The sequence below is a fragment of the Molothrus aeneus genome, chromosome 18 (genome assembly GCF_037042795.1).
Source record: "Molothrus aeneus isolate 106 chromosome 18, BPBGC_Maene_1.0, whole genome shotgun sequence".
Classification (NCBI taxonomy): Eukaryota; Metazoa; Chordata; class Aves; order Passeriformes; family Icteridae; genus Molothrus; species Molothrus aeneus.
The window spans coordinates 10,575,983-10,587,857 of record NC_089663.1 but is presented as its reverse complement, the minus strand read 5'-3'; the positions used below and the strand labels follow the sequence as shown (position 1 = coordinate 10,587,857).

General features: G+C 50.1%; 1 protein-coding gene across 1 annotated transcript; it reads left to right on the top strand.

Moving 5' to 3' along the window:
- The first annotated feature begins 1,623 nt into the window (after positions 1–1,623).
- On the top strand, positions 1,624–11,107 carry ALDH2 (aldehyde dehydrogenase 2 family member). Its single transcript, XM_066562172.1, has 13 exons — positions 1,624–1,800; positions 2,848–2,952; positions 4,190–4,330; positions 4,532–4,611; positions 4,988–5,099; positions 5,514–5,642; positions 6,061–6,174; positions 6,487–6,589; positions 7,254–7,438; positions 7,724–7,888; positions 9,021–9,178; positions 10,177–10,291; positions 10,507–11,107. Exons 1-13 carry the CDS (start codon positions 1,678–1,680, stop codon positions 10,537–10,539), a joined length of 1,563 nt encoding a protein of 520 aa, XP_066418269.1. The 5' UTR covers positions 1,624–1,677; the 3' UTR covers positions 10,540–11,107.
- The last annotated feature ends 768 nt before the right edge of the window (positions 11,108–11,875 follow it).

Here is an 11,875-nt window from a genome sequence, read left to right as displayed (position 1 = left end):
AGCGCCTCCCACCTGCTTCGGGCAGGCTCAGGGGGCCGAGGGCCGCGTCTGCCCTGGGGGTTTAACGCTGCTGGATCTGCCCCGAACCCCGGGGGAGGGACGGGGCTGCTCGAGAGAGCCAAAGGCTTTATTGAACACGCCCCAGTGCTCAGTGCCATGGCTGTCCATGCCGGGATCAGGCACAGACAGGGCTTAGCCCCGAGCTGGAGCTCAGCTCTGTGACGTGCCCTGGGGACACCTTGAGCCGCTCCCTGTGAGAGACACGGGCACATCTCCGCAGGGACAACAGGTCTGGCATCTCCCGCGGGGGGGTTAACACGAGCAGGGCTGTGACAGGAGGAGAACACATCGGAACAAGAGGTCCACTTGTGGGGTCTCTTTGGGGACCCCAAGAGTGCCACTTTCTAAAGGGCTGCCCAGGAGCCACTGCCCGGGAATCCACCCCCCTGCCAGGGACACGGGCGGACAGGGATGAGGGAGCCTGAGACCCAGCACAAGAGGATTTCTTTCCAGCTGATCCGGGAAAAGCACGGTCTAATCCGTGTCCTGCTGGATAACCTGGGGCCGGAGCTTTGCCTTCTCTGGGCTGGGCTGTTCCTCCCTGCACAACTGGGCTGATACTCCCCTGAATAGAAGAGAAATGCCTGGAAAGTGCAAATGCTGGAACCTCCAGCAAGACTTTCAGCGACTTGGGATGTCCAGGACAGCGGGTGAAACTACTCCTGAACTCACATATTCTACATTTTTTCTGTCCCCTTAAATAAATCAGAGCCATCCCTGTCACCCTTCACAGACTCCTCACTGAGTCTCTTATACAGGGTAATACCACGGGTCTTTTTTTTTTAGAGGTTAAAAACCTCTCTGTATTTTTGGTCTGTGGCTTCCTTAGTGATGATAACCTGAGCACACCTCTGTTCCCTGCACTTGGATACGCTGAAGTTGCACAAGGCATCTAAAACAAACCAGAAAGAAAGGCCTTTAGCCATTGTTGGGAGCGATTTCACAAAGCCTCTCATTTGCATTCACCCAGAAACTCCCTGTTGTGAAAGCACTTCCCTGGCTTTGTTCCACTGCCCCTACACACGGGAGGGCTTTTTTTGGTGTCTGGGTGGACGGTAATGGCGGCACATCCGTGCAACCGAGAGTCCAGGTCCCCACATTCTCCCTCATCACCTTCCCAGCTCAGTGGAGACGTTTCTGGGGTTTTTTCCCCCTCTTTTTTCCTGGTTGTTGCCTGCAACTAGGCACAAAGTTCCCTGGGCATGGGCCGGGACACGGCAGAGACGGGACAGGGACAGGGACAGTGCTGGACACGGATGAGGCACCCCCTGTGCACCAAACCAAGCCTGATTTGAACCGAACGGAGCTGAACCGACCCGAACGGTGCTGAGCTGTGCCGAGCCACGCCAAGCTGATCCGAACAGGACCTTGCTGAGCCCAGCTGAGCTGAGCCGAGCCGAGCCGAGCCAAGCTGTGCTGCTCGAACCGAGCCGGATCGAGCCTTTTCCATAGGAACCAAGGACACCAGGCTGGTTCTGCTCGTGCCGTGGCCAAGCGAGCCGCGGTGGGCGGTGCCGAGCGGTGCCGAGCGGTGCCGGGCGGAGCGGGGCGGAGCGGGGCGGGCGGAGCGGGGCTGTCCCGGCTTGCGGGGCCCGGCCCGGCCCAGCTGAGCTCAGCATGCTGCGGGCGGCGGTGCGCGGCTCCCGGCTCTGCCCGGCCCTGCTCCGGGCTCCCTTCTCGGCCGCTGCTGCCTCCCCCATCCCGGCGCCCAACCCGCGCCCCGATATCGCCTATAACAAGGTAGGGCCGCGCTGGGAGCCTGGGGCACCGCGCTGGGCCGGGGGTTCGGGGCTTCCGTGTCCGCCGAGCGAGCTCCGTGCGGGGCTGGGCCAGCCCGGGGTGGCGCTGAGCCCGGAGCGGCCGCGGATTTGGGCCCAAAGCCTCGGAAAAGAGGAACCCTGGGCGCAGCCCAGGTGCGGGCACAGGGCGTGCGTCCCATCGGCACCCGGCTCTGCCCCCTTCCCTCGCTGGGTTCAGCAATTCAACAACCTAAGGAAAAAACCCCGGGGAAGGACACGGGAGGGAGGGAAGGGGAAAGTGCCTGGCCGGTTATCTGCAGAGACCGGACCCTTGCTCCAGGAAAATCCTGTGGGATCACCTGTGCGAGGTGCTGCTGCAAGGCAGCGTTCCAAGGCACCCGGCCACTCCTTCCCCGGTGGCCGTGCCCAGGCTCTTGGTGGTTGTCTGAGTGTTCTGCAAGTTCTTGGCGAGCACCTCGATCTTTGCACTCCCATTCTCTTGCCACAGACCTGAAAAAAAAAAAATTACCCTTAGAAAGAAAGAGTCGGTAAAAAGTTGCTGTTAGCACCTGGTTCTGATGTATGGGGAGCCTAAAGTTGGTTAATCTGGGAAATAACAGAATCCTTTAGATTGGAAAAGACCCTTAAGACTCATAAGAAACACTGTAAAAGCTCTGTTGCTCTGGGAAAAAACAACTCACTCTACTGTCTGTGCCTAAAGCATTTTCGCACTCCTCAGTCTCCTGAGCTGTCCCTGCACAGCCCCAGCCAGGCTTCCAGCTTTTGCAAGGACCCACCAGGATGGGAACCTCTTCCAACTCACGTGCTGTTTGCTGAGCTGTGAATTCTTTTATTCACTCGAGGCTGTGTTGTGTGCTTTTAGGCTAAAGTATCTCCTTCATATTGCTGCAGGTTTGGAGCCCACACAAGTCAAGTTAAGCACTTTTAATTAACCAGGCTCCTCAGATGCCATCAAAGAAGCAAAGCTTCCCCTGATTTCCCTGGGATCTGGCTCGAAGGCTCACCCTGCTTGGCTTTTTCCTTGCAGATTTTCATAAATAACGAATGGCACGATGCAGTCAGCAAGAAAACCTTCCCCACCATCAACCCAGCCACGGGAGAAGTCATCTGCCAGGTGGCTGAGGGTGATAAGGTAAATGCTCTGGGGCTGAGATGGGTTTGTTCTCTATGGGAACAGGTCCAGAGGGGATGCAGAGGAAGGCACCACCCCACGTCCCACCTGGGCAGCTCCGTGTTTGCAGCAGTGTCTGATCTGTGTAAATCCCACACCAAGTGCTGCTTGTGTCCTTCCTTGGCTACTGCTTAAAAAAAGAAGAAATGGTGGGGAATAAAGTCCTGTAATCATCACCTTCCTTATGCAAGGCCCTCCTGGGAGTCTGTGGCAGAGCTGAGGTGGTGTTTCCCAGCAATTTGGGGTTTTTCCTACAGTCTGGAAACCTGTGTGTGTTCCCCAAGGGAGGAGTGATGAGGGAAACCCTTTGTTGTTTGCTTCTCTGTGGCAGCCTGGCTTGTCCTGGCGAGACCATTGCAGCAAGCCAGGACAGAGAACCAGGTAGGAACCAGCAAATGCCCTGACAGGACCAAATCATGGAGCAGAGACAGCTGATCCAGGAAAAAACTCCTTTGGACTGGGCTGTGAAAAAGTGCCCAAAGCAGACTTCCAGAGCTTTTTCCATGCCTCATTCTAGGATGCAAATATTAACCCAGCAGGTGACATTGCAGAAATAACCTGATGATATTTGCACTCTGTGTAGCTGAAATAACAGAGGGTGAGCACAGGCAGAGGTTGCACAGCTGTTGCACCCATCTGCTCCTCTGCCATTGCTGCTGCTTCCTCCTCATGATACAGCCTGGCTGGGGAAGCTGCATCCTCACAGTGTGTGCTCACCTGGCTGGGGAAGCTGCATCCTCACAGTGTGTGCTCACCTGGCTGGGGAAGCTGCGTCCTCACGGTGTGTGCTCACCTGGCTGGGGAAGCTGCATCCTCACGGTGTGTGCTCACCTGGCTGGGGAAGCTGCGTCCTCACAGTGTGTGCTCACCTGGCTGGGGAAGCTGCGTCCTCACAGTGTGTGCTCACCTGGCTGGGGAAGCTGCGTCCTCACGGTGTGTGCTCACCTGGCTGGGGAAGCTGCGTCCTCACAGTGTGTGCTGAGCTTGGTGCTCCTGGGGAAGGGGGCCCAGGGTGTGCTGCCCTGCCCTCAGGAGTGCCTTGCAGCAGGGCAGCTGCCGAGGCTGCAGGTTCTTCCCCTCCTGTGCTGCCTGGCTGCGGGCAGTTTTCTCCTGCAGAGCAGGGAGAGCTTTTGTTGTTTGCAGAGAGGGAGAGGGGGCTGGTTACTCCTTCCTCAGCCTTTGCCGGGCTCCCCCGCAGGCAGATGTGGACAAGGCAGTGAAGGCAGCCAAGGCAGCGTTCCAGCTGGGCTCTCCCTGGAGGAGGATGGATGCATCGCACCGCGGGAAGCTGCTGAACCGACTGGCTGACCTGATCGAGAGGGACCGCGCCTACCTGGCCGTGAGTGCAGGAACCACGGGGGGCTGGGCTGGGCCTCACCCCCGGCTCACACCTGGGACACACTCACAGAGGGTGGGGAGGCATTTCTGGGGAGCTGAGAGCAAAAAGCCAACAGACAGGACAGGCTGCAAACTGAGAACTGACTCAGGGCTGTACACCTGAGTTCCCCCAGCTCCTCAGGAAACTCTGCTGTCTTTGCAGGCCCTGGAAACTCTGGATAATGGCAAACCCTACGCCATCTCCTACCTGGTGGATTTGGACATGGTGGTCAAATGTCTCAGGTGGGTTTGGAGGCCACAGCCACAGCTGGGCCATGGTACTGAGTCTCTGCAGGTTCAGACACCTCCAAATTCAGGGGCTGTGGGATCTGGGTCTGACTGATGGCTTCATATCAGACACTTTGGGTTTGCTTTTTGCTTCTACTCTTTCTTTTGTTTCTACTTTTTGCTACTCAGACTTCCCCAAGTCACACAAGTGGTGGTGACCTGTTAGCACACAAATATTTCTATTTTCTGTCCATTCTTTGAATCACCTGTTTGGGAAATATCTGCACTGAATTGTGTCTGAAGTGACTGAGACAGAGGAAGCCTCCTTTATTTTCTGTTGGCAGCAGACCTGTTCTTTTAATTCCAGTGACCAAATTGTTATTGTTTCCAGATACTTTGCAGGCTGGTCAGATAAATTCCATGGCAAAACCATCCCATTAGATGGAGACTTCTTCTGCTACACAAGACACGAGCCCGTGGGAGTCTGTGGGCAAATCATCCCTGTGAGTAGAGAGTAGCAGCAGTTCCTGCAGGGCTGCAAGAATTCAGTGTTGCACTGCAAGTTCCCCTCTGCTGCCAACCACTGCTTCCTCCCAGAGGTGAACAAAGCTGGGCTTGCTTTGTTCTTACCTCACTCACCCTGGGAGAGCAGAACTGCCTGTTGATTTCATGGGCTCTGAGGGAGGTTTAATTTGTATCTGCTGATTAAAAAAACCCAAAAAAACCCAAGGGGTTTAGGCCCGTTTATAGGAATTACCTGACTCAGAACCACAATTAAGTTTAAACTGCTGCCTAGAATTAACCCCAAAATTTTGTGTGATGAGGAAAAATCCAAGACTCTTCCCTAAGTGCTGATTTGAGTGGAGCTGGTTCATTACTGACTAATCAGAAACTTTTAATCTCTCTTTGTTTTCCAGTGGAACTTCCCACTGTTGATGCAAGCATGGAAACTGGGGCCTGCCCTGGCCACTGGGAATGTGGTTGTCATGAAAGTGGCAGAGCAAACCCCCCTGAGTGCTCTCTACGTGGCCAGTCTGATCAAAGAGGTGAGGACGAGGCCAGGATTCCATCACTGCTGGAGACAGGAGCAGGGAAGGGCTGTCTGCAGGAAGGCTGGGTTGATTTATCAAAAAAACTCCCTTGTTCATATAAATGCATGTGCAGGTGATGTAAGTCTTGATTAGGGAAGGACTCTTTGAGGTTTGATTACATAATGAACTTCAGGATGATCAGAAAGTGAACATATATCTGTATTTCCATGTGTATTCACACCTTCAAGTTGTGCTTGGGATGTGGGGTGGGGAGAGGAATTGTCCTGGTTATTGCAAACAGCATTAAAACGAAGCCCTGGGAAATGAAAGGAGAAATCAAAGGAGTGAAGGCTGCTGTAACAAACACAGGAGGGGAGGGCAAGCCTTGGTTTGTCAAAGGGATAATGTTGCTGTGTGCTGCTGGCATTGCCAGGCCGGATTCCCCCCGGGCGTGGTGAACATCATCCCTGGCTATGGGCCCACGGCAGGAGCTGCCATCTCCTCCCACATGGACATTGACAAAGTGGCCTTCACCGGCTCCACGGAGGTAAGGGAGCCCCCTCGGCCCTGGCACCATGGAATAGCTCATGGCTGTAAGATACCGCAGGTGCTCTGCCTTCTTCACCTCATTCAAAGCTGATTGCAGGCTGTGAGATGTGTATTTGCATTAGGCAAGACTCTTTTGTTCTGATTTGATTCTTTAGAATATTTCCTCTTGTTTCTTATTGGAGGTGAAACTCTGGGCAGACTCAAAGCCCTGACAATGAGGATTAGCATTAAATGCTGGCTGAGATGTAAACCCAGAGCCCTCTTGCTGATGTGGGAGTCAATTCCAACACCTGCTCTGCTCTCCCTGCAGGTTGGACACCTGATCCAAAAGGCTGCAGCAGACAGTAACCTCAAGAGGGTGACCCTGGAGCTTGGAGGGAAGAGCCCAAATATCATCATGTCTGATGCAGACAGTGAGTAGCTGCTGGCCAGTGTTTGATCTGTGCCTTTTACCTTGGCTTCTTCCAGAGCTGGAGGGGAAAGGAAAAGGAAGGGAAGGTCTCCAGTGTGAGGCTCTAGCCCTGACACCACCACTCTGCTGTAGCTGCTGCATTTGTGTTTCAGCACTCCTCCACTCCCACTTCTTTTCCCAGTGCTGGGTAGTTCAGCTATCAACAAAAAAAAAAAAAAAAAAAAAAAAAAAAAAAAAAAAAAAAAAATTGTTTCAGTATCTTCCTCCAGTCCTTGCCCCAGTTTTGTTTTAATTTCTCTTGGAGCACACCACTCTTTTCTTCTCCTGTGAAGTCCTGCTTCCCTCATCCCTTGCATATAAACTCATTTTTGGCCTCAATGAGTCAACACTCACTTAACTGAGCAGTTAAGTAAGGAGGAAAATTAGTCCCTAACACCTGATAATTTCCAATGAGAACTGTAACCTGCCTCAGGTTAGATATTTTTCTCTAGTCTGGGGTGCTTTAATAAAGAATGAAGTCTGCAACTCCTGTCCTACCAACCCATGGCAAATGCTGTCAACTGAAAGGACTTTGTATCCCCAGCAGTCTCTGTGATAATTGTGCTAAAAAAGTCACAGGTCTGGTTGGGTTTGTTTGCTTATTTGTTTTCTCTCCCTCTTCCCAGTGGACTGGGCTGTGGATCAAGCCCACTTTGCCCTGTTCTTCAACCAAGGGCAGTGCTGCTGTGCTGGCTCCAGGACCTACGTGCAGGAGGACATTTACAACGAGTTTGTGGAGAGGAGTGTGGAGAAGGCCAAGGCCAGGGTGGTCGGGAACCCCTTTGACTTCAAAACCGAGCAGGGGCCTCAGGTGGGAGCAGGAAAAGCCCTGAGCTGTTATCTCATGAAACTGTCCCAACCTTGAGTCATTGTGTAGATTAGAGTGGGAGCACCCTTGGCTCTGTTGATTACCCTAATTTGAACCGAGCCCATTAGCACCGGTGCAGCAGGGAGGAGTTAATTAACCAGGGGGACAATTCCAGAACTCGGTGCTGGCATTTAAAAATGACCATTTCCCTTTGGAGATTGCAACAGGCTGCCAAGCAATGAGGCATTGCTGCAGCACAGCAGCTGTTTGTCCCCTCCTGGCTCTTAGGTGGATGAGGAGCAGTTCAAGAAGATCCTGGGCTACATCAGCACGGGGCAGAGGGAGGGAGCCAAGCTGCTGTGTGGTGGCAGCCCCGCTGCAGACAGGGGCTACTTCATCCAGCCCACTGTCTTTGGGGACGTGCAGGACAGCATGACCATTGCCAGGGAGGAGGTGAGTGCTGCAGCATGTAAATACAGCTATTTGTTCTATTAATATCCATTAAAACTAGGTGGAGCAGTGGTTTTTAATTTTTTTATAAGTTATTTCTTTTAGGGGGATCTCTTTTGTTAATGAGCTGTTGAGGTTTATTGCATGATTGATAAAATAATGTAATTTTATTGTGAGATGTTTTACTTAGAGGGAGGAACTAAGCCTTCTTAATTAGTATGTTAAATCTCAAATTGTATCTATAAACAGCTTTTTTATTAAGCTGAAAAGCCTCAGAGAAAAAGGAAAACAATATTATCTCATTTGTTTCTCCTGTGTTTTGCTGCTTTGGAATGTGGTTTGGAGATTGCTTATCAATCAAGTGGTTTCATGTGAATTGTTTTTACTTATTGGCCAATCAGGGGCCAAGCTGTGTAGGACTCTGAGGAGAGTCACAAGGTTTTCATGAGTATCTTTCAGCCTTCTGCCTGGATCCTTTCTGAATTCTTTAGTATAGTTTAGTAGAGCATTATATATTATATATAATGTATTATATATTAGACAATATAATGCAATATGAAATAAAGTGTACAATATAATGTAATATGAAATAAAGTGTACAATATAATGTAATATAAAATGAAGTGTACAATATAATAAAATAAAATATAAAATGTAAAATATAATTAAATATAAAACATACTATATAATATAATAGATAATATAATATATAATATATAATATGATATATAATATGTTATATTATATAATAAATAATGTAATATGTAATATATAATATAGGATATAGAATATAGAAGAATAGAATATATTATATATAATATATAGTGTATATTATAGAATATAGAATATGATATATATGTTATATAGAGTCTAGAATATGATATATAATATATATATAATATAGCATATGATATGTAATATGTAATATATTATGTATTCTATAGAATGATATATAATACATGTTATATATTATATATAGTACAGCATATGATATGTAATATATAAAATATATTATATATAATATGAACCTTCTCAGAGCATGTTGTCAGACTGATCTTCCCTCGCCTCCGTGGGGGCCTCAGGCAGTCCCAGCCCGTGGTTCCTGTGGTCCCCACTCTGTGCTGGCTCCTTGCAGATCTTCGGGCCGGTGATGCAGATCCTCAAGTTCAGAACCATCGAGGAGGTGATCGAGAGAGCCAACGACTCCAAGTACGGCCTGGCAGCCGCCGTGTTCACCAGGGACCTGGACAAAGCCAACTTCGTGTCCCAGAGCCTCAGGGCTGGCACTGTCTGGTGAGCCTGGCACCCCCTGGCACCCCCTGGCACCCTGGGCCTCTCTTTGGGATCATTTGATTTAGGCTGTGCTCAGGGTCATGGCAAAACTTCAGGTGTAATGGGAACTTGGCAACATTTGGGTGTATTTTTATAGATATTTGTTTTTAATAAATATTTATTTTTAATAAATATTTGGTTTTAATGGATTTTTAAAATGGATTTTTAAAATGGATTTTTAAAATGGATTTTTAAAATGGATTTTTAAAATGGATTTTTAAAATGGATTTTTAAAATGGATTTTTAAAATGGATTTTTAAAATGGATTTTTAAAATGGATTTTTAAAATGGATTTTTAAAATGGATTTTTAAAATGGATTTTTAAAATGGATTTTTAAAATAGATTTTTACAGATTTTTAAAGATACAGAATTTTTGGCTAGGTTTTTTAATAGATTTTTGGCTAGGTTTTTTAATAGATTTTTGGCTAGGTTTTTTTAATAGATTTTTGGATAGGTTTTTTTAATAGATTTTTGGATAGGTTTTTTTAATAGATTTTTGGATAGGTTTTTTTAATAGATTTTTGGATAGGTTTTTTAAATATAGATTTTTAAAAACAGATGTTTGTTTATTTAGGCTGGAACATCTCTCCTGTGAGAGTGGCTATCTGGGGTTGTTCACCCTGGAGAAGGCTCCAAGGAGACCTTAAACCCCTTCCAGTGCCTAAAGGAGCTCCAGGAGAGCTGGAGAGGGACTTGGGGTCAGGGGATGGAGGGACAGGACAGAGGGCAGGGCAGGGATATTGGGCAGGAATCCCTGCCGGGAGGGTGGAGAACCCTGTGAGTCACAGCTGAGGGTGCAAACTGCACACCTGGCCCTGGCTCCTGAGAGCTGTGGGTGGGTTCTGTGTCCTGCCTGCTCCATCCCAGTGCTGCTCCGTGCTGGGGGAATGGACAAAATCAGGAATCCCACCCAGCTGAGCTCCTCCCTGAGCTGTTTCACCCTCCCTTTCCCTTCCAGGATCAACTGCTACGACGTGTTTGGAGCCCAGGCTCCCTTTGGGGGCTACAAAGCCTCTGGCAACGGGAGGGAGCTGGGGGAGTACGGCCTGGAGGCCTACGTGGAGGTGAAAAATGTGAGTATTCCTGCAGCCAAGGCCTTCCCAGCCCTCTGCTGCAGCTCCAAAATGCCCCTGTGCCATTGGTGAGAGCTGGAACCCAAACCTTGAGCTCCCCCCTCTCTTCCTGAGCTTTCCCAATCTCCAAACCTGTCCCTGACTGGGATACACTGGTTTTTCTAAAAAAAAAACCAAACTTGTAACTTTCCCCCTTTTTTTTTTTTAATTCCTAGGTGACAATCAAAATTCCACAGAAAAACTCCTAAAGGACGGCAACTTTCTCCACAGATTTGAAAATAATTATGCAGCTTTATGAGGAAAGCTCAACACAGAAAATTTAGTATGCAAAAATACGTAACTCTGCATTAAGAGGCGTTTTTTTAGGTGTTTAAAGGAGCTTTTGTTAAAAAAAGAAACAAACCTACTTGGCTTTATCTTTTTAAAATACCAAATGCAGCTGGCTGAGCACTAACAAGGTGGGATGGTTATTTTGGGAATGTATTATGTGAGTGCAGTCACCCATAGGAGAGGGGTGTGATCTTTACATCTCTAGTTGATAAACAAGCTTTTTCCCCCCAAGAATTCATTTAAATGCTTCTTTAGTCTAGGAGGATTTATAGAATAGAAAATAACAACGATGTGTTGGCTTACAGAACTAGGTCTATAACCCTTGTCCTATAAACTATGTTTATTTTCTGTGAGCAAAGTGAACGGAGTTCGATGTGTACCTGGGCCAGGGAGCAGTGTGAAATCTGAGGGAAAAGTGCTTTTTTTTGTTCCGTCCTGCTGGTTGTAGCCACTCCAAATAAACATTTCTTGTCTCGGTGCAGTCAACCCTACTTTTGTGGGAGGTTTGTGCCAGTGAGCCCAGACACACACAAATTCCCTCACCCATTATTTTTAAGGGTTTGCTCTTTCTGCCCTGCCCGCTGTGCTTGTATTGCCTTGATGTTACAGGGACATTCCAGCTGGTACCCGGCTGGAGGAGTGAGCGGGGTCTGAACGTGAGTGAGGGCGGTGGGGCTGCCCTGGGAGGCACGGCCATGCTCCTTCATCGCCGCTTCCCCCTCACGGCCCTGAGGGCGGCCATTCCCCTCAGATCTCGCGAGACTTGGAGCCACCCAGCTCCTCAGCCCAGCGGGCGCGCCGAGTTCTCGCGACACCTCCGGGCCCCGACGGGCGGCAAATCCCTTCGGTAGGTCCCGCCCACCGACATCTCGCGAGACTTCGGGAGGGCCGACTTAGGGGAGGGGTCAAGGGGATTAGCTCCGCCCCCCGAGTATCGGTGATTACAACGTCATCACAAAGCGCCACCCTTCTAGAAAGCCCGGCAGGGTCCTTCCCGTTGCCGTCGCGCTTTTAGAGCTGCCCGCAGCCGCCTGCGAACCGCTCCAGCGCCGTGGCGGCGGCTCCCAAAACCCCGCGGCGGGCGCGTGGCGGGCGCGGCGATCCCGCTCCCTCCTTTCTTGCCGCTCTCGGCGTCGGCAGCGCTGTCGCGGCGGCCCGCGCTGTCCGGCGGGGCTGCCCGGTGGGGGCTCCGGCGATGTCCGGCTCCCGGGCGGCTCCTCCCGGTTGAGCGGCGGCTCCGCGCGGGCCCCGCGC